Consider the following 27,197-nt stretch of genomic DNA (forward strand, 5'->3'; position numbering starts at 1 on the left):
TCCTTTCCAAACTGGATTCCTTTTATTTTTCTTGACTGATTAATCTGGCTGAAACTTTGAGCATATGTGGGACAGCAGTGGTGAGTCACCATCCTTGTCTTGCTCTTGATCTTAGGAGAAAAGCTTGTAGTGTTTCCCCACTGAGGATGATGTTAGCTGTGGGTTTTCCATAAATGCCCTTTATGAAGTTGAGAAAGTTCTATTCTTATTCTTCTATTCTTCTTATTCCTCTTCTTCTCTTCTGAATGTTTTGATCATGAAAGCATGTTGGATTTTATCAAATGCTCTTTCTGCATCAAGTGAAATGATTGTGATTTATCTCCTTTGTTCTTTTAATGTGCTATATTACATTGGTTGATTTTCTTGTGTTGAACCACCTTGCATTCCCTTGATAAATACCACCTGGTCAAGCTGTGTAATTCCTTTGCTATGTTGTTACATTCAGTTCACTAGTATTTCGTCGAGCATTTTTTTCATCTATATTCATGAGATATTGGTCTGTGGATGCTCTTCTTGTGGTCTTGGTGTGGCTTTGGTATCGGAGGAAAACTGGCCTCACAGATGCATTAGAAAGTGTTCCCTGTTCCCTCTTCGTTCATTTTTTTGGAAGAGATGGAAAATATTGATATTAATTCTTTAAACAGTTGGTAGAATTCACCAGTGAAACTTTTCTGGTCTTGGACTTTTGTGGGGAGGTTTTTCTTTTTTAGTAGACTTTATTTTTTAGAGAAGTTTTAGGTTCCTAGTAAAATTGAACAGAAAGTAGTCTCCGTATGTCCCTTGCTCCCCCACTTCCCCAACCTCCCCAACTACCACCATCCCTCACCAGAGTGGTGCTTGTTACGACCAGTGAGCCTACAGTGACACACGATTGTTATACAGCACCCACAGCTTACATTCGAGCTCACTCTTGGTGTCGGGAGATTTTCAATTACTGATTTAATCTCTTTCCTTGTCATAGTTGTTCATAGTTTGTTTTTTTTGAGTCATTTTTGGTAATTCTTGTGTTTCTAGGAATTTATCCATTTCATCTAGGTTATTTAATTTGTTGGTGTACAGTTGTTTATTTATATGAAGTTGGTAATAATGTCCCCACTTTCATTTCTGATTTGTTATTTGCATGTTTTTCTTTTCTTAGTCTGGATACAAGTTTGTTTATTTAGTGGATCCTTTCAAAGAACCAACTTTCGGTTTCCTTGATACTCTGTTGTTTTTCTATTCTCTATTTTATTTCTGCTCTAATTTTAATTTCCTTCCTTATGCTAGCTTTGGGTTGTTTGCTCTTCTTGTTCTAGTTTCTTAAGGTATAATGTTAGGTTGCTGTTTTGAGATCTTCTTTTTTTTTTCTGTTTAGTTCAGTTAATTATTATTGTTGTTGTTATTATAGTTATTATAGACACTCTTAAACCAACCATTGCAGAACTGTACTGTAATTTGAAGTTACAAGGGTATACATTATTTTTTATTCTGGTAAAATATATATAAAATTGATTTTTTAAAATGACAATTCATTAAGTGCATTTATATTGTACAACCGTCACCACTTTCCATTTCCAGAATTTTTCATCATCCCAAACTGAACTCTGTACAATAATAACTATTACATAGTATAAATTAATGGATGGATGTTCCTATCATATAGCATTTATTTTCAAAAGATTTCCCTTCACCTATAGTAGTTTCATAAGCCTCCTTTGCAGCCTGAAAAGGGCAAGGACACTCCGTCCCCCAGCGCCCCGCCAGCCGTCACGACTTCAGAGCTGGGGTCAGAAAACGCTCTGTGAAGGGCGAGACAGTATTTTAGGCTTTGCGGCCCGTGTTTCATTCCCTCCGCTCCGCTGCTCCGCAGAAACCCGCTGCAGACCAGTCAGCGAACGGCGCGGCTGCACGTGCCCCGCGGCTGTCGTGTACCAGGCTTTGATTCTGATCAAACTAAATTCAATCTGCTCCTATAAATATATATAGCAAGATAAACGGTAACTTAGGTCCTAAAAGGTATACATTTTTTCCTTTTAGAGCCCTTTAGGAAAAGCATCACGTAATGCTTGAGAGCATTCTCGAAACTGACCTGCCCAGTTTCATTCTTTTCTTACCCTGAGACATTAAGAAAGGGTAATCTGGAGTCTGGTATATGAACCATCTCCGGGGACATGTATTATTTAAAGAGAAAGTGAGATGACTTCTAGCAGTATGTGATCCCCGCTCCCAAATAAAGCCTCGTGGGTGACGAGCAGGTGCCCGTGGCATGCCACCAGCATGCTGAACGCTAAAGCACAGTCAGCTCTCCCTGGCAGTGACTGCAGCAATTGAAAGTTACGTTTTCATATCTAGTATAGGGATGAAATCGCCCAATATTTTTCTTCGTAGCAAGCAAGGTGGTTGGTGAAGACTCAGAAAATGGATTATCAGGTGAGTGTTCTGTACAGGTAGCTGGGTCCAAAATGCACAGAACCTAAGGAAAATAAGAAGTAATGTCAGATGTATCCAGTAGGGACTGTAAATGCCCTCTGTTTTACTGATGTCTAACTAACTACCCATAAAGTTCCATTCATTAATGTGTCACTGCCATACACATAACATCTGAATGGTGAATCTGATTGCTTAGAGAACGAGTCCCTTTCCTCGAAAAGCTCTAAATTTAACGTCTAGTTATTACCTAGTGTACCTATTTTTTTAAAATGAAGACATTAATGTTCTCTAATGGCTATTGATGAAAACCAGAAAACAAGATGACATCAGTTCTACCTTAAGTGAGGTCAGTTCGTACCCTTAACCACTGCATTACATGCCCACGACCTTCCTGAGTCCTTCGTGCCTCTGCGTGGAACCAGGATCCCACCTTCACTCTTCTGCTGAAATCTCGTTTCAGAGTTGTCAATCACTTATTAAACAAATGGCTTTTCATTTCTGTTTCTAATTTCCACAAACACACTATGCTAACCACCGTGTTCTTGTCCCTCGGGTGTCATGGACGCCATGCTCTCCCAGGTCTCAGCTCTGACTTTCCCCCTCCTGTTTCCTTCACTAAGACCCACAACAGGAGGGACTCTTGGGCTGAAAAAATTCTCCAAGTAAGGGCAAGGACACACGGCGACTCTGGCTCGCAGATCCTGTTTCTCGTCTTCATAGTCTCCCAACTGTCACCGCGTGAGGGCGGGTGACGGAGCAGAGGAGGTAGGCACTGCATTTCTAGAGGAGCTGTGAAAAGCGGTGCTTCCATAAGCCACAGGAAGAGAGTGTTTCAAGAAAGAAGGAGCAAGTCAGCTATACCAGGTCCCACTGGCAGCGACTGCAGTAGGCAGTGACACAATTTCCCAGCAAAGCGAATACAAAATGTGAACAGAAAAGATAAAGATGATGAGTTTAGTTTTAGTTAGTGATTCACTTAGTAAATAGCTGAGTACCTATTATGTGCAAAGGATTATGCCAGACCTTGAGGAACCATAAGATGTAGTCCCCGCCCTTAAAGAGCTTATAGTTTGGGAGATGGAGAATCAAACAATCGCAATATAACTTGTTAAAGGGCTATAATAAATGTATGTGCAGAACGCAACGGAAGCCTGCGGGAAGGAACACCGAGGTTGCCAGCGAGATGCAGGGAGGGCCGATTCTTAAAGGCTGCGAGGTGCTGGACGGACAGTGGAGGCAGAAGGAAAAGAATGTCAGAGGCGTGAGACGCACGGCCTATCTGCAGGCACGAGGTCTGCACGTTCACATCTACATGTGGGAATGACATCATTTCTTAGGGCAGAAGTAATCTATTACCTACTCATGGTTACTAAATTAAAAATTCTACATAGTAGTTTGCATATCAAAATGAACTCAAGAAGAGGATTACCAGTGATTCGGTAGCTAAAAAATAGGTCCTTCCTGAAACAATTACATTTTTCTCCTTATGAATACAGTAATACTGTTTGAGAAAATTAAAGCTCAGAAGAGGAAACAATTTTCTCCCAGGTCACAAGCTCATTAGCATAAGATCGAGTTGCGATCCCATATGTCCCACCTCCCAACGCCAGGCACTTTCCAGGAGAACAGGACAGCAGTAAACGTTCCAGAGCGTCACAGAAGCATCTTACCGTTTCAGCCATTTTTTCTGCTGGGGTGCTGCAGAATTCATCTGCTGACAGAATCTTTTTCTGACCACTGGTGCTGACGTTTCCCAGAAGATGCGCATGTATTGCTTTTGCCAGCTTGTGATTTATCAGTGCCAGTTCCGCCGTGCTGCGGGGCTGCGCGCCCGGGCAGGAAGTCTGCGCTTCTCCCCACTGCAGGGAGACGAGCAGTTCCCCCAGTAACCTGCGCAGGACACACAGGGCCACTGAGCGTTAACAGGGAATCGGCAACACTAAATAAGTGTGAAACAGTTGTGAAAGCATAGTTTCTTTCTCCCTTATCTTTCAGAGTTTAATAAATCAGGAAGTCTGGTAAAATCAGTTAGACTACAGAAAGCACTAATGGTTTATTAGGTTATTGTCTGGACATCGTTGAACAGATCTGTTTTTAGTTGTTGTATTTTAGCAGAGGTAAAATATGCTCGTATGCTCTAAGTATACTATAAATACGCTGCTCATTTAGTAGTACAGAACTACTGATTTGATTTGTACATCTACTAAGATAGTTACATGGTATTTCTTTTTTTGGTGAGTTACATTAATTGATTTTTGAATGATATACCAACCTAAAATCGCTGGGCTAAAACCTACCTGGACATGATGTCTAAAAATCTGTATACAGTCACGCACCACTTAACGACAGGGGTACGTGCTGAGAAATGCGTCCCTGGGCGTTTTTGTCACGTGTGAACATCACCGAGTACACTCACCCAGACCCGGGTGACACAGCCTACCGCGCACCCGGGCTACGGTGCAGCCTACTGCTCCTGGGCTGCAAGCCTGGACAGCAGGTGACTGCACAAAACACCCCGAGGTCAACTCAAGCACGAGAGAAAACGATGCAAAAAGAGACACAAGATGTATGAGGCTGCCGCTGGCAGAGCGTACGGCAAACGTTTTTCTAAGTAAAAAAAGTATACTCTCAAATGATAAAAAGTGCAGTAGAGTAAGTACCCAAACCAGTAACACAGTCGCTTATGATCACTACCTAGTACGTGGGCTGTACATATTGCACGTGCTAGGCTTTCATGTGACGGGCAGCGCAGTAAGTTTGTTTTCACCAGCATCGCCTCAAACGCATGTAACTACTGCACTGCAGCCTTATGATGGCTACCACGTCGCTAGGTGATCGGGATTTTTCAGCTCCACTGTAATCTTATGGACCACTGTGGGTCCATTATGACCAAAACATCATTATTCAGCGCATGACTGTACATTGGTGGATTTGATTCACTAAAGTTCTGTTAAGGATTTCTGCATCTACATTCATGAGAGATATTGGTCTATACTTTTCTTGCAATGTCTTTGTCTGGTTTTGGTATCAAGATAATGCTAGCTTCATACAATGAGGTGAAATTGTTCCCCACTTCTCTATTCTCTAGAAGTTTGTGTAAATTTGGTTTTATTTCTTCCTTAGATGTTTACTAGTATTCACTAGTAAACCCATCTAGGCCTGGCGTTTACTGGAAGGGTTTAACTACAAATACAATTGTTTTAATAGGTTACACCTTTTTAGGTTATCTTCGCTAGTTTGTGCCTTGTAAAGAGTTTGTCCATTTCATTTAAGTTGTTGAATTTATTGGCAGAGTTGTTCGTAACATACCCTTGTTACCTTTTCTATGTCTGTAGAATCTGTAGTGTACCCCTCTTCCTTCTCATTCCTGACACGGGTTATGTGTATCTTTCTCCACCCCCCTCCCCCCCGCAATTATACTTAGAAGAAAAATTTATCTTTTCCAAGAACCAGGATTTGGCTTTCTAGTTCACTTATTTCTGCTCTCATCGTTTCCATTTTCTTCTTTTGCTTAATTTGCTCTTTGTGTTTAAGGAGGAAGCTTAGATTACCGATGAGACCAATCTTCTTTTCTAAAACAAATATTTAAAGTTATAAATTTTCCTCTTAAACACTACTTTGCCTCCTACAAAGTCTGGTATTTTGATACATTGTTTTCATTCTTACGATTTCCCCTACGAGCTCCTCTTTGCCTTTACTGATTCGATTTGTAATCAATCGATTATACAGCAGCACAAAGCACGTTTAAGGAAGACCATCAATTTTGATAGTTCTGGAGCAGATGGACGTGAACGTAAGCTCTAATGCTGTAGAATGGTCATCAAAAAGATCTCTTTCCAAAGGAAAGACAGGTGTACTTTTTGGTTTTCACCAAAAATTACACAAAAGTGCTACAAACAGAACCAAAAACGACTTTGAAATCTAGGGATTGCTTCTCTTATAGATATGACTAATTCTCTCCCCAATTAAGAATGTAAGATCATATCTGCTATTTTTTTTAGTCTTCCTCCCTCTCCTAGGCATCTATTTTGAAATGCTACTGAAGTATATGTTTAATAAGTTATTAAATGTAGAAACACTAAAGAATCATCATAATAACAGAAACTGCACGGTAAAGTAGAAGAGCTCAAAATGTAAACAAGTGCCATACTTCTGGGTGGCGCCCATGTCCTGCCGGAACTGTCCCCGTTCACTCAGGAGGTCTCGTATGGCACTCTGCGCATCACGGTGTTGGCGCTGCAGAACCGCTCTGGAGTTGGTCAGCTCATCCGCCATAACCCTGGAAAAGACTCGGCTCTTACGCAAGAATCCTCTGACAGTAACAGGACAGAGGAGTTAACGTGCTGCCTTTGTGACTGTCATCTTTAAAAGCTTACAAAGAAGCTCTGACACAGTCAAACTACTTCTGTTTTTAAATCTTCACTAGGAAGCGCTTAAAATGTCTACTAATGAGCTGAGAACTCATTAAAGGGATTCAATTAAAATATTCATTTACAGAATGACCAAGGAAATGGTTCTTTTACTTTCCTTATGCAGTGACTTTTGGAATGTACCTTAACAATCTTACTCCAGACTTTTATTGCTCTTAGAATGTTACTATCAGTTTTGATCAAGATGTTAAAAAAGTTACATATTGCGATACTCTGTACAATAGTCTTGCCTCTTAAGCTGTTCAGTGAGAATTAACTTAATTAACGTTCATGCTAAGACGATGAACAGGAAGTTCATTTCCCCAAAGAGCGCCCTATCCCAGCACAATGAGAAACGGACTTTAAGAGTACAGTCAATTACTAGGAAGTATCACAGACGTTAAGACACGAAGAAACACCTTCCTGAAAGGTTATTCATCAACGAAAGTACAGCCTGGACACCTGTGGTGTTTTGTGAGAAATCTGCAGATGATGGAATTTAATTCAAGAGCATCATCTGCTGGGATGAGGGAGGCTCTTTCTGAAAGCACTTCTCCATTTAGGGAGACTGCATGCCCATCCACAGCGGGGAGCACTCACATCGTCGATTATACATGAAGTACTTTAATAACTTGGGTCAGGATTTTTCACACGACAATCTACTTTCTCATGTTAGGGGTCAAAATCTAACAGACCAAAACTAGCACAGGAAATACCACTTAAAACAGAAAATACCTGCTCGCGAGGAATTTACTTCGCCATACGTCACACTGTATTGACATCCGCTCTAGCTGTTCGGCAAGCTGAGCTGTGTTTCGCCCTAGAGCTTCATTTTCTAAAATAAGCTGATTTTTCTCGCGCGCTAGACGTTCAAAGTGATACTGAAGATCATCCCCAACAGAAGCCACCAGCAACTTTTTTAACTCACGATTGACCTAGAAGGCATATGATCAATGTAACAGGCTCAAAGTAGTGTCAGTGACTTTAATGTAGCAAAATGAACAAAAGAGAAATGTTTGTGTAATTTGTGCCTCCATTACTTAAAGTGTAGATCAAAAAGTGATATTAAATACTTAAGTTTCATAATATATATATACAAACCATGTGGTTTGTAACCCATGTGGTTATAAATTGAGCCTCTTCTAAAGGGTATAAATCATTATCGTAAAAATTACAAACTGTTTCCAGTCAACACTTAAAAACAAAAAAATAAATTTTGTTAAAAAATATGACAGACTGTTTTATGTGATTTTTAATATTATTCAACATTTAAAAATTAATTTTGTTGTGCCCTAGGAGTTTCACTTTTGAGAATTTAAGCAAAGGAAGGTATTTAGGGTATGGACAAGCACATTCTGTACATTGTTACTGTAAATGCAAAAAATTAAAATGTAAATGTCCAATAACAGGTGTTGGTACATGGTGCAGCCACTGAAGAACAGTTACTGTAATAATGATATTGTAATAGAATATTCTGTGACATAAGAAAACATTAAGAACTAAAAAAGCGGGTTATAAAACAAAAATAGCACATATAATTATGCAGTTATATCTGCATAGTATGATTATAGGTGGCACTATTTTGTTTTTCTGTATTTTCCAACATGTTCATAAATAAATATGACTTTTATAATTAGAAATTAGTCATTTAAACATGTATTACAATATATCTGAGAAAGCAACACTAACCATGGTGTCAGCACGTCTAACATCTAGCAAAAGGATGTCCGTCTAATAGGAAAGGAAGTGGAGGGTGAGGCAGTGTTTACTAAGATGTAAAGGTTAAAGAAACACAGTTAAGCACGATACATAGTTTTCCATTTGTGATGATGAGACCACTACTTACCGCGCCATTCTCTTTATTCCAAGCATTAGGTACAGAGGTAAAAGGGCTTGGAATTTATGGATCCTTAAAACAGGGGTTGCTAATGAGTCAGTTTCAAAGGCTGGAAGCTTGTAACTGTAACCTCCTCACCACTAGGTGGTCTTGCCCAGAGCACCTCACGCGCCCATCTTCAACCTACCTGGTTTAGAGTATGAGTTCCCAACATGATCTAGTTCTACCAGAGGCCCTGAGAGAGAATGTGAAATTTAAGAGGAAGCTTTCTAGAGAGATGACGGGCTATAGCGAATGGCAACTGCCTTCCCGAGAGGAAGTGCAGTTTCTGAACACGGGGGCTTAGAAAGGGCCAGGTGTGAAGAGCATCCGCATTGGGGCCCGCGAGGCGGTTCTTACCTCTGTCTGCACTCGGAGCTGGTTCGAAAGACCTTCTTTGTCCTGGAGTAACCTCCTTTCAGAGTTCTTGAGCTTTGCCAATACGTTCTTCACCTCTGAGAGCTCCTTCCGAGGCTCCACAGCTCCCTCTGCCTGACCAAGGAGCTCTCCTTTATGAAGCCCTAGAGACTGCACCTTTGCATTTCTGTTGGGGATGACGTGGGTTATGGCTGCTTTGGGCACTAATATTCTGACAGCTTCGACTTGCACTGCTTTTTCAGTGAGAATCTTCCCCAGCTGAAGGACTCCCGGGCTCTCCGCTCTCTTCCGCGGGCTCTGAAGGGCGGGAAGCTTTGTGGGGTGGACTCCGGCGGTGATTGTGGGGTGGACTCCGGCGGTGATCTCGGCTTTAGGCGGCTCCTCTGTTTCCATTCCATCCCCCGCTCCTCGGACTGGGGCCGAAGCAGGGGCGACTGAAAAAGGGAGAACACAGCCTAACTACTTACTGAAAAGAAATGCCAGGAGAAGGCCGACACCGCTTTACCCTACATTCCGAATTACTGGCACTCACAGGAATGGAAAAATTCAGAGTAAAAACTAATTTTCAAAACAACCGTGTGTCCAAAAAAAGACAAACGAAGTCCCACAGGTTCAAGCTTCCCTTAAGTAAATGGTTTCTGTCTTGTTAGAAAACGCACAAGGTTTGGAATCAGAATATCTGGTCCTGACTTCCGTCCACTTCCTGGCATGACCCGAGGTGAACGATTTAACCCTCCGGGAATCTCAGTTTCCTAATCTGCACAACGGAGATGGTTACAACTGTGCCGCAGGGTTGTGGTAAGAAAATACAAAACGATCAAGTGCCTGGCACACTGTAGACCACGATGTTAGCTAAATGTAAGCATCGGCTAGATATACGCGTATTTGGAACCTGTTACCTAAAATAGACTCATCTGTTTTTGCGAACTCTTGGCAAAGAATGCTTTGCACAAACTACCCAACCCGACTATTCAGTATTTTCTCTCCGAGGCCTCTAATCAGGCCCTTGTTCCTGCTATTTCTTGTTCTCTTAAATGGCTTTTTTCCCCCTCTCTTTTTTTTTTTTGCGCCACTCACTGTGATTCTAAGTTACCCTAAGGAGTCAGCTTCAGCTCCACTGTGTAGTAAATCTTCCCACCCTCTGACTGCCTGCAGCACACACTGCACTCACTCGCGTTCAGTTTGAAACTTAACCGTGAACCCTAGTGATCATTTTAAGGATTTTGCACATGCTAATTTCACTTTCCCAATAGGTCTTATAAGCACATTGAGGGCAAGTGGACGGTACCTGGTGTTACAGAAATGAGATGAACTTCGGGATTAGCCAGATCTGGGTTTGAAGTACCACCATTACTACCAGACAAACCTGGACAAAATCCTACAATTATCTTAGCTTCACTTTTAACTTGTATGAAATGAATTTAATAATATTGACATCTGGGTAGTATTAAACTTGAATATTAAATGAGAAAATATTAAGTAACAAATAACCAACACTTACAAAAGACCATATACAAAACACTATGTTAATTACTTTCCATATAACTCGTTTAATCCTTACAATAGGCCTTGAGGTAGCTATGAACAGCTTTATTTCATAGATGAAGAAAATGAGGCACAAAGAGGCTCAGAAACTGGCTGAGGGCCACACCACACAGCCAGTAAGTAGAAGAGACAGAATTCAATTCTGAGCAGTCTGTCTGCAAAGACTGAGGCCTTCACCACTGCATATACTGCCTCTTTAAGTGTCTTGAAGTCCAAGTTCACACAAGTAAATAGCAGGTGTTCAATAAGTGGTACCTTCTAACCCTTTCTTCCAAAATGCTTACTACACTGCCACACACGTTTACCAAACTAATCTGCTCAACTGAAATAAATTACCTTCCCTCCTACAAGCCAAACCTGGCTAGCCATCCTTGCTTCGGATAATTTTCAGAAGGCAGCTATGCTCACTACTACATGACCACTGCTCCAGGCAAATCGCAGAAACATCTTTCCCCACTTCTGCCTCACCTCAAACTGAGTAGCATAAGGAGTTTCACTGAGATGCCTTTCTCCAAGGAAGGGTTAACTTCACTGACTCCAGACAGTAGTGGCTTCGAGCCTAGAAAGAACGGATGACATACTAGAAAGAACAGGAAGCGCAAGATGGAGGACAGGAGTTCCAGCAGGATGTAAGTGCCACGAGGTATGGACTTCGTGTCCTGTTTACTGCTATACTTAGTAGAGCGCCTCGCTCCGAGCGCGCTATCCCTGACGAAACAGTGATAACGAGGCGCGTGAAGGACGAGCACACACAGCGACGGTTCTCGTGATGCCCGTGATCTAATGCAGGACTTCGCAGTAAATACGAATTTACGCCAAGTGTTTAGAATGCTGTTTGGCACAGGAAGCACTCACTAAATGTTTGCTCCTATTGCTTTTATTATTATTATTTTTAAACATCCCTAATAAACTTTGGATCTTACGGGAAGAAAGTTTAATTAATGGCATAAAGTATAATTCTGACTTTTATGCTTTTATATTAAAGTCCTACAAAGTTATATCTCCAGATTGTAGAACAATTTTTTCATTTACGAGCTTTTTCGGGACTTTTTCCTATATATATGGCAATGCACTTGGAATCCCAAGTTATGTTACTTAGACAGGAGGTGGAAAGACATCAGGGCTATAGTGTCTTAATTTACAAAACGTTACAATGAAATGTTTTGTCATTTATATAATAAGTGTTAACTAAAACATCCCTTGGGCCTTAGGACCAATTCTACTTTCAAAAAGATGAACAAAGTGATACTTCAGAAAGTAAAATAAAGGGTTTGGTATACTGGTTCGCACTGTAGCACATCAGCATTGAGAAGGAGAATTTCCACTGAACTGTTTTAAAAATAAAGGCCTGTTCCCATGTTTGTAAAATCTGTTTTTCAGTTTGTCCAGCTCTATCTCATGCTGATTTAATTTTAACACTAAGACATTCTGGTATTTCGAAGTAATGTAGAATCATAAATTAACTACAGATTGAAACATCAACGGGCATTGAACAGAAATCTTTTCAAACAAAATATGTCATAAAATTCCAATCAAGAGAGTCAACCAACTTGGTTCGACCAAAATTTAGTTTTAACTTTATTTAAACGTTCTACCTACTCAAGCCTTTATGAGTACCTATACATCACGTGGCGGCTCCCTCTCTGTAACGAGGGCGCTTCTAGCTAACATGATGGGCGAGGAGGCCTTCCATTTTCTCACCCAGTAACTTACCTTTTATAATTCTATTTTTCCTTGTGACACACGTAGAAACCTTTATTACATATGCACTAGGCACAATCCAGGACACATTCATGAGCAGTTACCTCCTCTCAAGTGGGAGACAACGATCTGTGGTACCAGCTCCATAATTATGAGTGATGCTTAAGGAAAGCAAAACATCGACCCACGTCTTTCTCCACTGATGGGAATCAACAAAACAATTCTCCAACTGTTCATCAACATTACTTCTATCTGTGACCACTTATCAAAGAATTAAAACATATCGAAGGTTTATGGCTCATTCTTACTGCCTTCCCCAAGGCAGTGAAATGTAGGGAAAGAACAAATAACATTCTAATATAGGGGTTGGCAAACTTTTTCTATAAAGGGCCAGATAATAAATATGTTAGGCTTTGTGAGCCATGACACAGAACTGGAGATATTACATAGGTACTTACATAAGAGAAAAAACAAAATTTTAAAGATGAAATTCAAATAATAATAATAAACTTTTTGGAAAACAGGTCTAATAATGACAATAGATTTTTAATTTGGGATAACACTTGGCTTAAGTGTCCAGCATTTTTATAACAGTATGAAATGTTACAGAGAGGACAAGCAAGACAGGACTAAAAAGTAACTCTTGTAGTTAGCGAGTGTAAAGACTTGAATTGTGTCCCCCCGTCCCAAATATTCGTATGTGGAAGTCTTGACCTGCCATACCTCTGAAAGTGACCCTACCTGGAAACAGAGTCAATGCAGATATAGCTAATTAAGACGCAGTCACACTGGATTAGGGTGGGCTCCTGATTCAATATGATTGCCGTCCTTACCAAAAGAGGAAATTGGGACACAGCCATACACAGGACGATTGCCATGTGAACGTAAAGGAAGAAATCAGCATGATCAAAAGCCAAGGAATACCAAAAATTGCCAGCAAACCACCAGAAACTAGCGAGTGGCTTGGAACAGATCCTTCCCTAGTGCCCTCAGAGGGGGCATGGTCCTGCCAACACCTTGATCTTGGACTTCTAGCCTCTAGAACTGTAAGAGGATAATTTTCTTTTGTTTAAGCCACCAGTCTGTGATACTCTATTACAGCAGCCGTAGCAAACCAATGCAACAAGAAAGAGATCTTTTATATCCGCCCTTTGCCCACCTAGTTTAATCTTCCAGTGGTTAGAGAACATAGCTATGTTAACAGCACAGTCATCTAATAAGTACCATGAATGATGTCAACACTCAACTGTACATACCTGAAATGCAAGCACTGCATCACAAAACAAACATGAAGAGATCTGAAACTCAGATGATTCCCCAGGGCTCTATGAGATTTAGCTACCTGGCTCAAACATCCCTTCATCCTACCGTCAAAAATGTCATGTTTCAAAAACAATTACCATCGAAAGAAAAGACTTACCTTTAGTTTCTAAACTCTCAAGAGTAGTCATTTTTTAACCAATGAATGCACCCCAAGACTTCTACTGAAAAACCTAAAAATGTATAAAGAGAAAATTAAAACAATATAATATAAACACATTCACTCGGTCCCTGTAATTTAAATATGATATTCTTCCTGCTTCTGTATTCGGTAACATGCATTTAGAAAGGAAGTGTCCCTCATGTCCCTTTAATAACAGGTGATATCTCAAAAAAGAAAAAAAAAATTAGGTGTGGTTTACTTTCAAATTTGTTTCACTGTTGTCCTCACCAGTATACTCTCAATTATGGGATATATGTCCTGAATTTTAGTTCAGAAATAGCACTGAAGCGACTGCAGGAGCTTTTGTATCACTGCTATGAAAACAGAAAATTTAAAGTAATTAGAGTAATTACTTTCTCAGGAAACATTATTGACATTAATTTATTCACTACGTATGTCAGAGAGGAGCTTCTGTTTAGATGTTCAGCAAGCAACAAAATATTCATAACTCAATTTTTCACTTTCTTGGTAATAAAATTAAAATGCCATAGCATACGCTTTCAGAAATGTACACATGATCTTACAGTGTAGACCAAGACTCACTGGAGAACACGAGAAGAAAGGAGCCGCTAATGCCGTATTAATATAGTATGAGCTGTACACTACAGAGACAACTGGTTCCACCACAAAAATGATCGCTCTGAGTACTCGCTATAACTCGGCACAGGGTCTTCCATGACTACCCTCCTCACCAGTCACGAACCCTCCGTCTGCTGCTCTGAAAACAGGTCTCCAAAGTCCCTTCGAACGAGCAACGAGCCCTGAAACCGCGCTGGGAAGATGCACGGCGAAACCGACAAGCACACGCGTGTCCGCCGGCAAACACCGAGAAGCGGGTGGCGGTGGGTGCGCAGGTGGAAACGGGCGTGCAGGCGGCAGGTGTGGGAGCGACACCTTCTGCCGTCCGGCCGAGTCGTGACCGAAGTTCCGTCCGCGTCTGGGCGACCTTTCCCCAGATCCACGGCGGCCGAACGCCGAGCTCCAACCCAGCCCTCCGCCCCTGCCAGCAGCCGCTTCGCTCCGGCAGCCCGTCGTGGGGCTTACCTCTGAGAGTCTCACCCTTCCAGTCCCGGGGGGCTCCCCGTCCCAGGTTCTCCGGCCCGGTATCACTGGCACAGCCTCTTCCGTTCGGAGCCCACCCGCCCAGGCCTTCCCCGCATCAATGTCTAGCTCACTACTAACCACTTCCGGTTCTTACTCAGGGTTTCGTTTCCGGAATACGTTCCCCAGAGAAAAAGGTAAACGCACTCCGTGGTGCGTTTAAACTCAAGTAACGCAGACCGTACGGTGTGAGGCTTTAGTGAGCGAGAACTGGATAGATACTTGTTTAAAAATAAACTATAATATTCGGATACGGCCGCATAGCGGCTTGAACTTCCGGGTCATCTGTCAACCAAACGGAAGTGACGACACTGGAAAGAAGCAATCGGTGTCCCGTCGCCCCGGGCACGGCATGAAGGGGCGGGCCTGCCGGCTGGGTGGGCGGAGCTTCGATTACTCCCAGCCACTAGGGATGAGGGGGCGGGGCCGTGGCGTCCCACGCAGCGTCCGGCCGTAGGCGGGGCTCTGTTGCCGGAGTAACCGGGCGTTGGTGTTGGTGCTGGCGTCTGTCGTCGTGTCCCGGCGTCACCTATTTCCTTGTGCTGAGCTCCTGAGACTATGGTGAGTGCTAGGCAAGGCCAGAGGAACAGCTTCGGGGTTTTGATTACGCAGCGTCCGGGTCCAGCTCCTGGGGCGTGTGGACACTCGAGGCTTCCCCGTCTCTTCCACTTGAGCCCCATTGTCTTTTTTTTCGGGGAGCTGTCCCTGCGATTTCCTCGCAGCACCCTGAATTCCACTCTGGCACTGCTGAGCCTGTAGAGTAATGTAAGGGAAAGCTTAGGGGTACCTTTAAAGCTTTTGCTATTTCATTTTTCATTCATTGAGTTTCCGGGTTCCTTTAACTTGCGAATATATATAAATCCAAAGTTATGTATACTAATATTAACATCGATTCCTTAAATTTTCCAGAGGGCATTGCAAACAGGATAGGGATCTACGTCACAGTGGCTTATTGTTCAGGGTAAAGCCTCGTGCCCTGTACAGTTAAATGCTTAGCAAAAGCTTTTTCCCCCCCTTTCTTGTAAACGTTTTTGCTTGTTGATCCAGATGCCCCTTTCGGTGCGCCGTGAATGGGCGCAAAATATACACATTTGGTGACTTTTTGGAAGTACGTGAGGTGTTCTTATTAGTAGAATTTTTAAGCGAATTCCTTTTGGTTGAACCTTTTCAGACGTATATTTTTAAAAGTTTACGTCTTTTTGTTCCCCCAGATGTACGTGCCCTTCAGCCACACTTCTCCATTTGCCCTAAAAGCTCCTGCACTTCCTTCTTTGTTCAGATGACACCTCGTAGGAGAGGACCCCCTGTCCACCCCGGCTAAAGTAGCATCTCCAGTTACTCTTGTCCCCCTCACCGTTCTGCACCTTCTTTTCTTCACTTTAGCACCCGACAAATGCATCGCACAGCTGCAATTTTAATAGTGATAGTGGCTGATAGCTACATAATGTTTTCCCTTTTTAAAATGCATTTAAGGTTTTCAACTAACTCCCAGTGCCCCTCAGAGGTAGGTATTGCATGCATGCTTGGAGAAGGAAGAGAGGCACAAATATTGAGGCAAGAAGAGTGATGCTCTGAAAACATAGTTGAAAAGAAGCATACTTTCCACTTACGTTCCCCTAGTCACTTGGTAGAGCCCCGGTGTAGGGAACTATTTTTGATCAAGGGCTCTTCATCACCAGAGATAATCTAGAATTCTAAGTCAAAAACAGTGGACTCTTCTATTCTGAGAGAGAGCTCTAGATTCATTCATTCATTTGACAATATTTTTAAGTCCCTATTCCATGTGGGGCGCTGTTCTAGGCACCCAGATATAGTAATGAATGACAAAGTCCAGCTTATATGGAGCTAACCTTTCTAGGGATAGGGAGTCACACAATAAACAAATAAACATAATGTAATGTTAGGTGTTGGTGTTAGGAAAAAATTATGAGAGAAGAGAGTGAAGAATGTGTGTGTGTGTGTGTGTGTGTGTGTGTGTGTGTGTGTGTGTGTTGGGGTGGGGAGGGGTTGGCCTTTAGCTGGACGGTCAAGGAAGTGTCTCTAGATCAGTGACACTGGAACAGAGACGTGAATGAAGTGAGGCCTGGTCATTCTAACAGTAGAGAGGTCCAGGTATTGGGGGCAGGGACAGCAAATGCAAGGATTCTGAAGTGGGAGCTTGCTTGGTTTGTCCAGCCACCAATGAGAAAGCCAGAATAAGGGTGAAGGAGAGAGGCAGACATGTGGTCCAGAGGTAGCCTCGGGCCAGATCACAGAGGCCCCATGCGGTATGAAATCATGAAGTCTTAGAAGTAGAAGGGACTTTGGAGTTTTGTAATACTGGTGTTTCTGGAACTGAGGCTGTGATCATTGGTAGATATTGAACTCTAAATTATGAACAGCAGCTAGCCTTTAAAAAACAGTATAAAATATTAGTACATTGTACATACTGGAGATCAGAATTGTTTCATGGGACTTTTTTCCAGTTGTATGTGTTAATTCTAATGGAAATTGCAGTTCTTACTATAGGTTCTGGTAAAGAAAAAAAAAAAGAGAATGTTTGTGAGCCCCCGACCTAGTCTTATCCCCAAATTTTATAGATGAGACTAAGTTGGGAAGTACTCCTGTCTTCTCGTCAGCGTGCTGCCTTTGCTCCCATACTGTGCTCCCTCCTGTCTGGCGCAGCACCTGTTTTGGGGAGGGAGAGAGAAAGAGGGAGAGTGAAAGAGGGAGAGAGAGAAGGAAGAAAGGAGGAAGGTAGGTGGAGGGAGAGAGAGAAGTAAGGAAGGAGGAAGGTAGGTGGAGGGAGAGAGAGAGCCCGAATTTGGTAGAGAAAAGAGAAACACCCAAGGCTGAGAGAGAAGCGGTGACATCTCTGCCTTGCCTGTCCCTCTTTCTGTCTCCGCCATCCCCTCCGAGGCCCTAGTCTCCTGGGAAGGCAGTGCTGGTGGAGAACAGGGTCCATCCACTTTCAAAGACACCATAGGGTGTTTACCTCTAACCCACTCCCTGGTTCTCCCCGTGAAGACTCAGCCATGTGCTGAGGACAGTGGACTCCAGGAGGGCCCGGCTGATTTCTTGTGTTCCTTTGTGTTCCCGGGTCTGGCCACTGGAGGCCCTCAGTAATGATTTGCTTAAAAAAATAATGCACTGAGCTGTCAAGAGACTGTTCCTATGTGTACAATGAATCCGTAATCTTAAAACAAAATTAGGCTCCAAAGAGAATTTTGGAGAATTTTCAAGGATTAAAAAAAGATTCACACACACACACACAAACTAAACCATTTTTTAATATCATGAGAAACATATTCTTTTAATAGTTTAACAGGATTTTTAAAATCATTGTTTTTAATTCTTTAAAACCTTGTTGTGTCATTTACTAGATGTTAGAAAGCCACTAAGTGAAGAGAATTCCCTGAATGTCACTCATCTTCCGTAAGAGTAGCTGTTGGAACCTGATAATTTCTTCAGTGGCTGAAAAAAAGCTTTAAACTTACTTGAGGCTTGTCGGGGGAGGAATCAAAAAAGAACTCAGCTGAGGTCCTTTTTTATGCAAAGGATTAGAGAGAAATGAAATTGTTGATGTGTTGCCTTTTCATTAAAACAGTTCTGGAAGCCCTGGTGACTGGATATATTAAAAAGCAAAAGAAACTTAACTTACACATCAGAGTGGGAAACCTATTTTTCTTCATTGTCAATATTTATCATTTATTAAATGCCTACTATATGTAAGTTCTTTTTCGTATAAGGAAACTGTCTCAGGTTTTTAAAAACCACTCAAGATTCTGCAGCCAGTAAGTGACAGGGCCCAGCCTTGAATCCGTTTATCCTGGGAACCCATGCTCTTTCTAGTCTACTGCAATTGGGGCCAAGACGTTTAGGTTTTTAAATTATGGGGAGTAAATGTTTTCTGCTTTTCTGTGGCTATACAAAGAGGTGGAGACTGTTTTCTTCCTTTTTGAAAACTGAATTTCTAGAGCATATGAGTGATACCAATTTCCTTCAAAAAATCAATTCCTATTTTGGTATTCAATTAGAACTTCCGCAAAATTATAATGATTTAACATATAAATCATTAGATCAAGGGGTGTTTGTAGAATGGCTGAGGCCGGGATATGGTGAAATCCACATTGAACACTAGGTGGCACTGCTCCACCGTTGGACTTATTTCAGGAACCAGGTCCTCAAAGATTTACTAGTTGCTTATTACTTTAATCATATTGATGTGGCATATGAACATTATTCATCTAGAAAGCACAGAGTGTACGGTATCACAGATTATTTCTCATAAAGTCAAAGACACACACTTTTCTCTTTCATAAATTAGAACGGAAGCCAAAACGATGAAAAGATGATCTCCTTTGGGATTCAACTTGAAAATGTTTTTTCAGAATCTGTTATTTCACTAAAAAATATCCCTTATCTTGTTTAAAGGAAACCTAAAACAGTAAGCTACTAAATTAAAATAGCCCGTGAATCACATGGGAGCATAAAGGCGAAAGCATTCCGAGAGGCAGAAGAGATTACCCTGATCTGTAACTCTTCAGGTGAACTGTCTGATGGTCATACTTCTAACCCTGCTGACACTGTCCAGGCTTTCGCCACTTTTACAGAGGCACGTTCATGCTTACAGCCCCTCGAATCTGCGTCACTTGACCATGCCACGTAGTATTTTCTCCAAGGCCTGATCCTCAGTGAAACTCAGACTCCTTCCTTTTCTCTGCAGTTTGGTACAACATTGTAGCGGTGATTCGAACCATTGCAGTCAGGTGAGAAACAAAGAGTTAATAGTTTCTCTGTTCGGAAGTGTCACTGTGGGTCGTAGCTGTGGGACCCAGGTACGGTACACGTACTCAGCTGGGATAGTTGAAAAGTTTACTAGAGACTAGTTACAAAGGTGCGGGCAGAGTTAGACAAGCTGACGATGGATGGTTCCGTGCCAGGGGCGGGGCTGGCAACAGCGGTGGCCCGTTCCCGCCCCCGGGGCCTGCCCGCAAACGGAGGGAGCTGCGGGAGAGCATCCAGGATGGAGGGCGGACTGGCAGGCCCCGCGGGCTTCGGTGGAGGGCAGCGCCTGGCCCCCAGATGCGGTCTGGCAGGGAAGGAGTGAGGAGAAAAAGGTACCTGGACTTCACTCTTCTTCTTTGAATCTTCAGCCCCTGCGCCCCGCTGGCCAGACCCAAGTGCACGTCAAGGGCGAGAGGGTCGGGGCAGGCTGGCTGGGAGAGCTGCAGAGCGGAGGTCCGCAGGGACCAAGGGAAAATGGCCAGCACGTCCACTTCCGGGCCTGGTGGCGCGGGGGCTGCGGGATGAGGCCTAAGGAGGGTTGGCCTGCAGTACTCGTGACCTTGACAACATCTATTCGGATCAAAAAAACGTAAAGATACCATTCGTATTATAATCTTCCATGTTATCAGATGATGTTTAGCCCAATGATACAATTTTCTGACCTAGTATCAGTGATCAGTGTAAAATTGCCTAAGTATTCTCTTGCCACTATAGTTAGACCCAGTATTTCTTTTTCGATCCAGAACCATTTCTCTCGTTGGAGTATTATGCTTCGGTTAATTGTTGACAGCTGGTCTCTCAACCAGCTGGGTGACTCTTGTCCTGGAGTTACTTAATGCTTTATCAAGGATGTTTTTTTAGGGTGCTAACCAGAGAAGCCATTCTTACCCAAATAAGTAAAAAAGATGTCCTCTTTCACAATCTTTATGGAAATAGAAATGAACAGACCTATAGACAAAGGGCTGTTGGGTTGCTTTTTTTTAATCTCGTCGAATTTTTGCTGTTCTCGTAAGATCTAGTGTTGAACATGTTTATCCTTTCGATCTTTATTTGGGTAGTTTTTATTTGATTCTTTTCCCTCAGGTCTCAGAGCTAGGAAAGTCACTTTGGAATTTCAAAAGAAAAAATTGATGTCGTTTCTATCCCCCAGAAGTTCCTCATTTGGCAAAGCTGACGTGCTAGGGTGACAAGCCAGTGAGTGTCCTACTGTGAGGACATCAGTCCCAGCCATCAGGAAACAGGGGTCTTTGTTGAGTGCCGCTACTTAAGTCGTAAGACTCTTGCCAAGTCACTGCACTTCTTTGACCTTCTGTTTCCTTATCACGAATGTTCCTTTGATCTCTGACATTCCGTGAAAATCAAATTGCAAGTGCAGAAATATCAGTTGGCAGAGGGTTGGTCTGGGAAGACTTCACAGGAATTCTAGTTTTCCTTAAAATATAAAGCAGAGTTCAGGCTGGCTTTTCAGATAACGGGTTTCCTGAGTTCGTGGCACGTGTGGGTTTAAGTTCATGGCAGTGGTCTGCGGAAGTCTGAGAGGAAGGCCTTTCAAGGACTCTCTAGGGCCTGAGCTGAGAAAGGCTAAAAAAGTCCTTTCTTCGCTGAAACCGGATGTGTGCCTTTCTCAATGATGCTCTCTAGTCCGATCAGTTTCCTGATTTACACTTACACTATGGGAATGATTCTTTTCTGGCATTTTTCACTCTTTGACGGTTTAGTGGGAACTAAGTTGAAAGAGCATCCACAGGTGGGGAACACGTGAGTGTGTGTTCGTGTGCTGCTGCACTGACTTTTTTCTGTTGAAGACAAACAACGATGGCTTCGACTTCTGAGATATTATCTCAAATGACTTTTTTTTTAAAGAAAATACAATCTTGGAAATATGTGGACGCCTCACGTTGAACATCGTATTTTTCACAAATGGAGAAGACATTTGGCCTTAAACTGTAATTCTTTTTAAAGATAAGAGTGATTGTAACAGTTCTACTTAGTTGCTAAGGAATTTAAGCGGAATGAATAATTAACTAAATTTAATAATTCACCTGCCTTTTTCTCTTGACGTGTCTGTGTGTCTGACTTTATCAGCGAGAAGCGCCAAGCTGGAGTCCCACACGAAGGCTCTCTTCCCCTGAGTTCACCTTCTGCTCACCTTTCCGCGTGGGTCATGCAGGGAGCAAGAGCCTGCTGAGAACAGTCTGGAAAGGCTCGAACCGGTTCTGGCCATGCCAGAGCAAACTTAATATGCGACACAGTCCGATGTAAGGGAAATCCTTGGCCCTCCAAGGAGCCCTGGACAAAGGCTGTATGGTAAAGGTTCAGTACCAAGCGAGTTAGTGCTTGAAGTCCAGCCCGTGATAATGGGGAAATAGAAACCTTTTGGTTGTTACCTGTTCGTTTCTATTATACTTATCACCGCGGCATCTAAGGCAATAGGAATTGCTGCATTTATTCGCCTGCTCTGTCCGGTGATGAATCTTTAATGAACCACTGTGTTCTCAGAATGTTCGAGGCTCATTGACCCTCGCTGGAAGCAGCTGGCTTGAGGTGGCAGGTTCTCATGTACTGTGAGTTTCTATTATGTCACTCAGAGTGGCCGTAAGTCCATGCAGACTTAAACTCTAGAAGCTTGTTGAACTGTCCACTTTCTCATCTATATAGTTTACTCCAGAATGTCTGTGAAGTCACACAGAAGCAGATAATTGGCTCAAAATAGATTGAGGCCAGTTTCTGACTCTTAATCCTACAAATTCTGAAAATCAGGTTTCTAGTCAGTTCAAGACTGTTTTCCGTGATGTAGCCTATAAATGTGTTTCAATGTGATTTAAGGAAGTGTGATATTGTGAAGTAATTTTTCCTGAAATACAGCATCATCGAGTGCAATGTACATTTTCAAGGCATCGATAGAATTCCAAGTTGACAATATGGCCTGGCTTTTATGGTTGTCATATTTTCTGAGATCTGATTTGTTTTAATTGGCAATGAAATCGAAAGGGTTTAGTTTCAGGTTCTGGAGGGCGAGCAGACAGGGCAGCATCGGCCGGCCGCTGAGCCCCTTCTCTGCTCTCTCGGGAGTGGTTAAGAGCAGGGGCCTGGGTTCCCCTGTTTATATGCTGTGCCACCTTGGGCGTGTTTCTTAACTGAGTCTTAGTTCCATTGTCTTTAAAATGGAGATGATAATACCATCTCTCTCCTAATGTCGTCTGTTTAAAATCCACAAGTGTTTAGAACTATGCAGTCAGAACACAGCAAGCACCTAACAGAAAGTGCCAGCTCTTAACCTGTGCCTCTCGCTGTTTGTGTCACAGTGACTCGGCATGGTTTGTTCATGTATGTGGGTTTTACATCAAGGATCGTTTCTTGGAATTCACAGAATGTGTCGCAGAGCTCGGCACCAGAAAAACGGTCGATAAACATTTTTGGAATGAGGAAGAGAGTGCATGACTAGAGTATCTGATCACCTATGGTCCGTTTTTCCCCCGGTTTTTTTTATTGTGGTACAATACGCGCGACATAAAGTTTGCCGTCCTAAACCTCTTGAGTGCACCGTTCAGGGCTGTTAAACACATGCACGAAGTTGTGCAGCCACCACCGCCGTCACCACCGTCACCTGTCATCTTGTAGCACTGAGACTCCACAACCAGCAAACAGAACCCCCGTCCCCTCCTCCCCAGCCCCTGGCAACCACCGTTCTTCTTTGTTGCTCAGATTTTGACTACTCCAGGGACCTCACGTAAGTGGGATTATACAGTGTATATATATTTTTTGTGACCAGCTTATTTTACTTAGCATTATGTTCTCAAGGTTCATTTTGTGGCATGTGTCAGAATTTCTTTCCTTTTTAAGGCTGAGTAATATTCCATTGTATGTACATACCACATTGTGTTTATCCATCACCCATTAATGCTACGTAGGTTGCTATTAAGATGAATATTATTTAAATGTTAGCCTCAGAATGTTCACTGGCTCAGTGAAGCACAAGTTTCGTTTTGTTTTTAAAATGTAGGTATATCACTTGGCCAGCTCTCCGTGTCCTCCTGCAAGCTGCTTCCTCTCAGGTTTTCAGCGGCACCATGCTTGCTCTTGTGACTTTTGTCATGATCGTATGAGTTACTTTTCTCCTAATGCCTGTAGTTTCATGTCACACGGCCTATCTCTGAATTGTTTTTGTATTGCATTTTTGCAAAACAATACACATAGTTTTACGTGTATTGGTCTTTGTCATTTTAAGATGATTACAAAGCACCTGGGGATTAGGATTGCTATTTTGACCTCTGGACATGGCCCTTGCCCCCACCTAGGACCTCTGGCTGAGTCTCAAGGGTGGGGCTTATTCTGTCTCTCTGTCGATTCAGTCTATACAGAACCTGCTGAAGGTCATCTCATGTCAAAGGAACCCACACTATCAGCATACGTGACAAGCCTCTTGTTACATTATTAAAAATAGAAAATCTGAGGGCGAACTTTTACGATAATCAGACAGGAGATAAGAGGTCGTGCCCTGTGACACCTGTCTTCTCTCCCTCCCCACCACTGCTGTTTGTAGGGGTCGGGGGTGAGTCCTGCCTGAAAGGGATGGGCCTGGCAGGAGCTTGGAAAGTACTGTTCTGTTTGTTCATTGATTAATTAAAATTAGGCTTATTTGAATAGAAAAAAAAATGTGTGATTTGGCCAATGTACATTAATAAAAACCTATACATGTGTTAGTGACAACTGGACATGCAGCCTCTACTATTAGAATCGATGAGTGAATTATTACATGAAAGGGACCCATTCATATTCCCTAACCAGAGAATCGGACGCTAAATCCAGAATTAGCGGCAAAACTCCTAGACCCCTTTCTTCCTCATGCCTTCATTTGCTTATTGTAATAAAAAACTTTTGGAGGCTGAAATAGTTTTAATAACATTTGATGGGAAGTCCTGCTTAATAGGAAAGGAAAGGGGACCACTCTGGTTTTTTCATTTAATCCTGTGTGGTAGCCATAAGGATGCACCTCACAGACCTCCCACTAGAGGGAGCTTGATGACCAAGGGCCCAGCCTTGTGTTTGCAGCGCAAGGCTGCCTTTGCACGCAGGACGTGCTTCCCAAGGATGGCCCCCAGCCAGGTGGGAGGAGCAGGGATGTCCTGGAAGGCGAGGAACCCTCTGCCGAGCCCCTCGTGGACGGCACAGCAACCCAGGGGAGTCCCACGGAGCCTTCCTTTCCTCCACCCGCCTCTCAGGCTCAGACTTGTGTTGAGATCTCTGCCGCTTTTATCTTATAGGAATTTCCCTCACAGAATTTCTCTTACAGGAATAAAATTCTTGCATGCTTAGTCCTGTCTTGGCATCGCCTCTGCTTCTCAGAGGACCGAGACTTGCACATTCTCCTATGATTCCTATAAAAAAGATGCTATGACGTGAAATTACTAGGGAGAGAAGATGTTTGCTATGATTTTAACGACAATATGCTAATACTGCTAGAGTCTTAAATTTAGAAAAGTTAAAACTTCATGTAATTGAGAGCTAGCCTCAGAATTTTTTTTTTTTCACAGCCGTTTACTGATTGCTTATATGTAAACTTGCTTTCGGAAGGACTGAATTATTATTGTAGTCAGATCCAGAGTCCACATTTTACAAAATCGTTCCTCGAGATGACCGGACGGCTGCCTAGCATTAAGCAGTTTGTAAGTTGTGTTTGAGATATCCAAGGATATTTAATAAGAAATTAGACGGAAATCTTTCTGAGGGTGTGTTGATAACTGATATATTGTAGAAAAGCAGAATAATTCAGTGTAACAGATAAGTAGTAACAGATTAGTTTGTTGCACATATTTGTAATTTTTGCTTTTAATCTATATGATTTATACAAGAGTTCATATTTCATATGTTAGAGTTAAAATCCTTTTTCTTTTTTTTCCTTGCAGAATCATAGCGAAAGGTTCGTTTTCATTACAGAGTGGTATGATCCAAATGCCTCACTTTATCGACGTTATGAGCTTTTGTATTACCCAGAGGACGGATCTGTTGAAATGGTAAATGAGCTTTTCTTTGCTTGAAAGTTGGCGAGGGAGTGAAGGTGTGATAGGGAGGGAACGGGTTGCCTTTACATAAAAATGCGTTTTTGTCTATATATATTTTTTACGGGAATTATTTTTTCGGTATTATAATTCTAATACAAGATGATAGTTTTGTGCCTTTATTTTTAAATGTCAAAAAATAGGAATTCATAGTTTTTGGTCAGAAAACTGAAATAGGATTCTTCATGGTTTGGATTAAGCAATAGTCAATACATGGTTATAGATGGAGATTATCATGGTCATAAATATGCCATCAGTATTGAAGGCTGTTATCTGCTGGCTGTTGGGTTTTGTGTAGGCAAGAAAACAGAAATTTGGGATTTCTCTGGGCTTTCAGAGGTTCTGATTTGCTGAAATGATTTGGCAATAAACAAATCTTTCTATTTAGGGCTTTTTAAAGTATTAAATTTGTAATAAGTTTTTATGTTATTACCAGAATTGACTAGGACATGCAGAAGTTATAGTATAAAAGAAATCATGATCTGTATTTGTAGCAAAAACGAAACCAAATGTAACCTATGTTTAATACAGCAGAACTAAGAACTATATCTAGTTTATAAGATTAACATTCCCGACTGGTAATTATTTGTTCTATCGTATTGTTTTTGGTTCTAGCATGATGTGAAGAATCATCGCACCTTTTTAAAGCGGACCAAATATGACGACCTTCACCTGGAAGATTTATTTATAGGCAACAAAGTGAATGTCTTTTCTCGACAACTGGTGCTCACTGACTACGGGGATCAATACACAGCCCGTCAGTTGGGCAGTAGGAAAGAAAAGTAAGAAGACAATTGTAGAATCCTTTTTCATTCTGAAAACATTTGGTTTGTCTCAGGATCACATGGACCACATTCTGTGATTTGCTCTTTACTCGGGTAACAAGATGATGGCCATAGTCTTAGGCATTGAATATTGTCTGAGGAAAAATTGCAAACTTTATACACCCTCACCATCCTTTGTGACATTCATCTAACTGGAAACTGAGAGTATTTGATGAGAAAAAGGCTTGGCGTATAGGATAAATATGGCTTATCGGAAATAAAAGTAGTGAGTCCCATAAGCTCAGCGGGAACTCAGAAGAAGGCACTTTCTTGGGGAAGAGCATGAAAGGCCTCGTGGAGGAGTTTGAGCCGGACCGTGAAAGATGGGTTGAATTTTCACGCGGTTGGATCAAGTACGGGGAACTCGGGCCAGAGGAGTGAGTGTGAGCCAAGGCCCAAGGGCAGGAGTCGTGTGTCGTGCACTGGGAAGAGCTCACAGTTCTGTTCCACTCGCTTGGCGGTTAAAAGACTTTACAATTCAGTTTGTGAAATAGCCTGAGTCAGGATGGCAGCACTAGGCGTGAAGAGGGAGGAGGAATGCCTCGGGAGCAGAAGTAGGCCGAGGGGTGATGGCAAGCCTTGGGGACCCTTAGCCATTCCGTGTCATGCCAGGTGTTGAAATGATCTGCGTGTGTCCTTTATTTA

At 42.3% G+C, this 27,197-nt stretch overlaps 2 protein-coding genes across 7 annotated transcripts in view; one reads left to right on the forward strand and one right to left on the reverse strand.

Moving 5' to 3' along the window:
* Nucleotides 1–1,433: 1,433 nt before the first annotated feature.
* Nucleotides 1,434–15,159, reverse strand: BLZF1 (basic leucine zipper nuclear factor 1). 2 transcript variants are annotated; one of them, XM_039881511.1, is made up of 7 exons: nt 14,846–15,159; nt 13,739–13,811; nt 9,055–9,506; nt 7,554–7,753; nt 6,560–6,688; nt 4,080–4,299; nt 1,434–2,452 (listed from the first exon to the last, which is right to left on the reverse strand). In XM_039881511.1, the coding sequence occupies exons 2-7, from the start codon at nt 13,767–13,769 to the stop codon at nt 2,267–2,269; spliced, it is 1,218 nt and encodes a 405-aa protein (XP_039737445.1). In that variant the 5' UTR covers nt 13,770–13,811; nt 14,846–15,159; the 3' UTR covers nt 1,434–2,266. The 2 variants fall into 2 exon arrangements, with proteins under 2 accessions (XP_039737445.1, XP_039737446.1); XM_039881512.1 differs by lacking the exons at nt 13,739–13,811; nt 14,846–15,159 and adding an exon at nt 11,086–11,438.
* A 175-nt stretch (nt 15,160–15,334) lies between these two features.
* NME7 (NME/NM23 family member 7) overlaps nt 15,335–27,197 on the forward strand; it is a 102,311-nt gene continuing 90,448 nt past the window's right edge. For 2 of the 5 annotated variants that reach the window (XM_039881507.1, XM_039881509.1), the window contains exons 1-3: nt 15,335–15,463; nt 25,576–25,683; nt 26,344–26,510. In XM_039881507.1, coding sequence (XP_039737441.1) covers nt 15,461–15,463; nt 25,576–25,683; nt 26,344–26,510 — 278 coding nt within the window. In that variant the 5' untranslated portion in view covers nt 15,335–15,460. Of the gene's footprint in view, nt 15,464–23,921; nt 23,990–25,203; nt 25,336–25,575; nt 25,684–26,343; nt 26,511–27,197 lie in introns of those variants that run through there. The other 3 variants (XM_039881505.1, XM_039881506.1, XM_039881510.1) reach the window with 3 other exon arrangements.

Source organism: Pteropus medius, unplaced genomic scaffold (assembly GCF_902729225.1).
Source record: "Pteropus medius unplaced genomic scaffold, Ma_sr-lr_union100, whole genome shotgun sequence".
Taxonomy (NCBI): Eukaryota; Metazoa; Chordata; class Mammalia; order Chiroptera; family Pteropodidae; genus Pteropus; species Pteropus medius.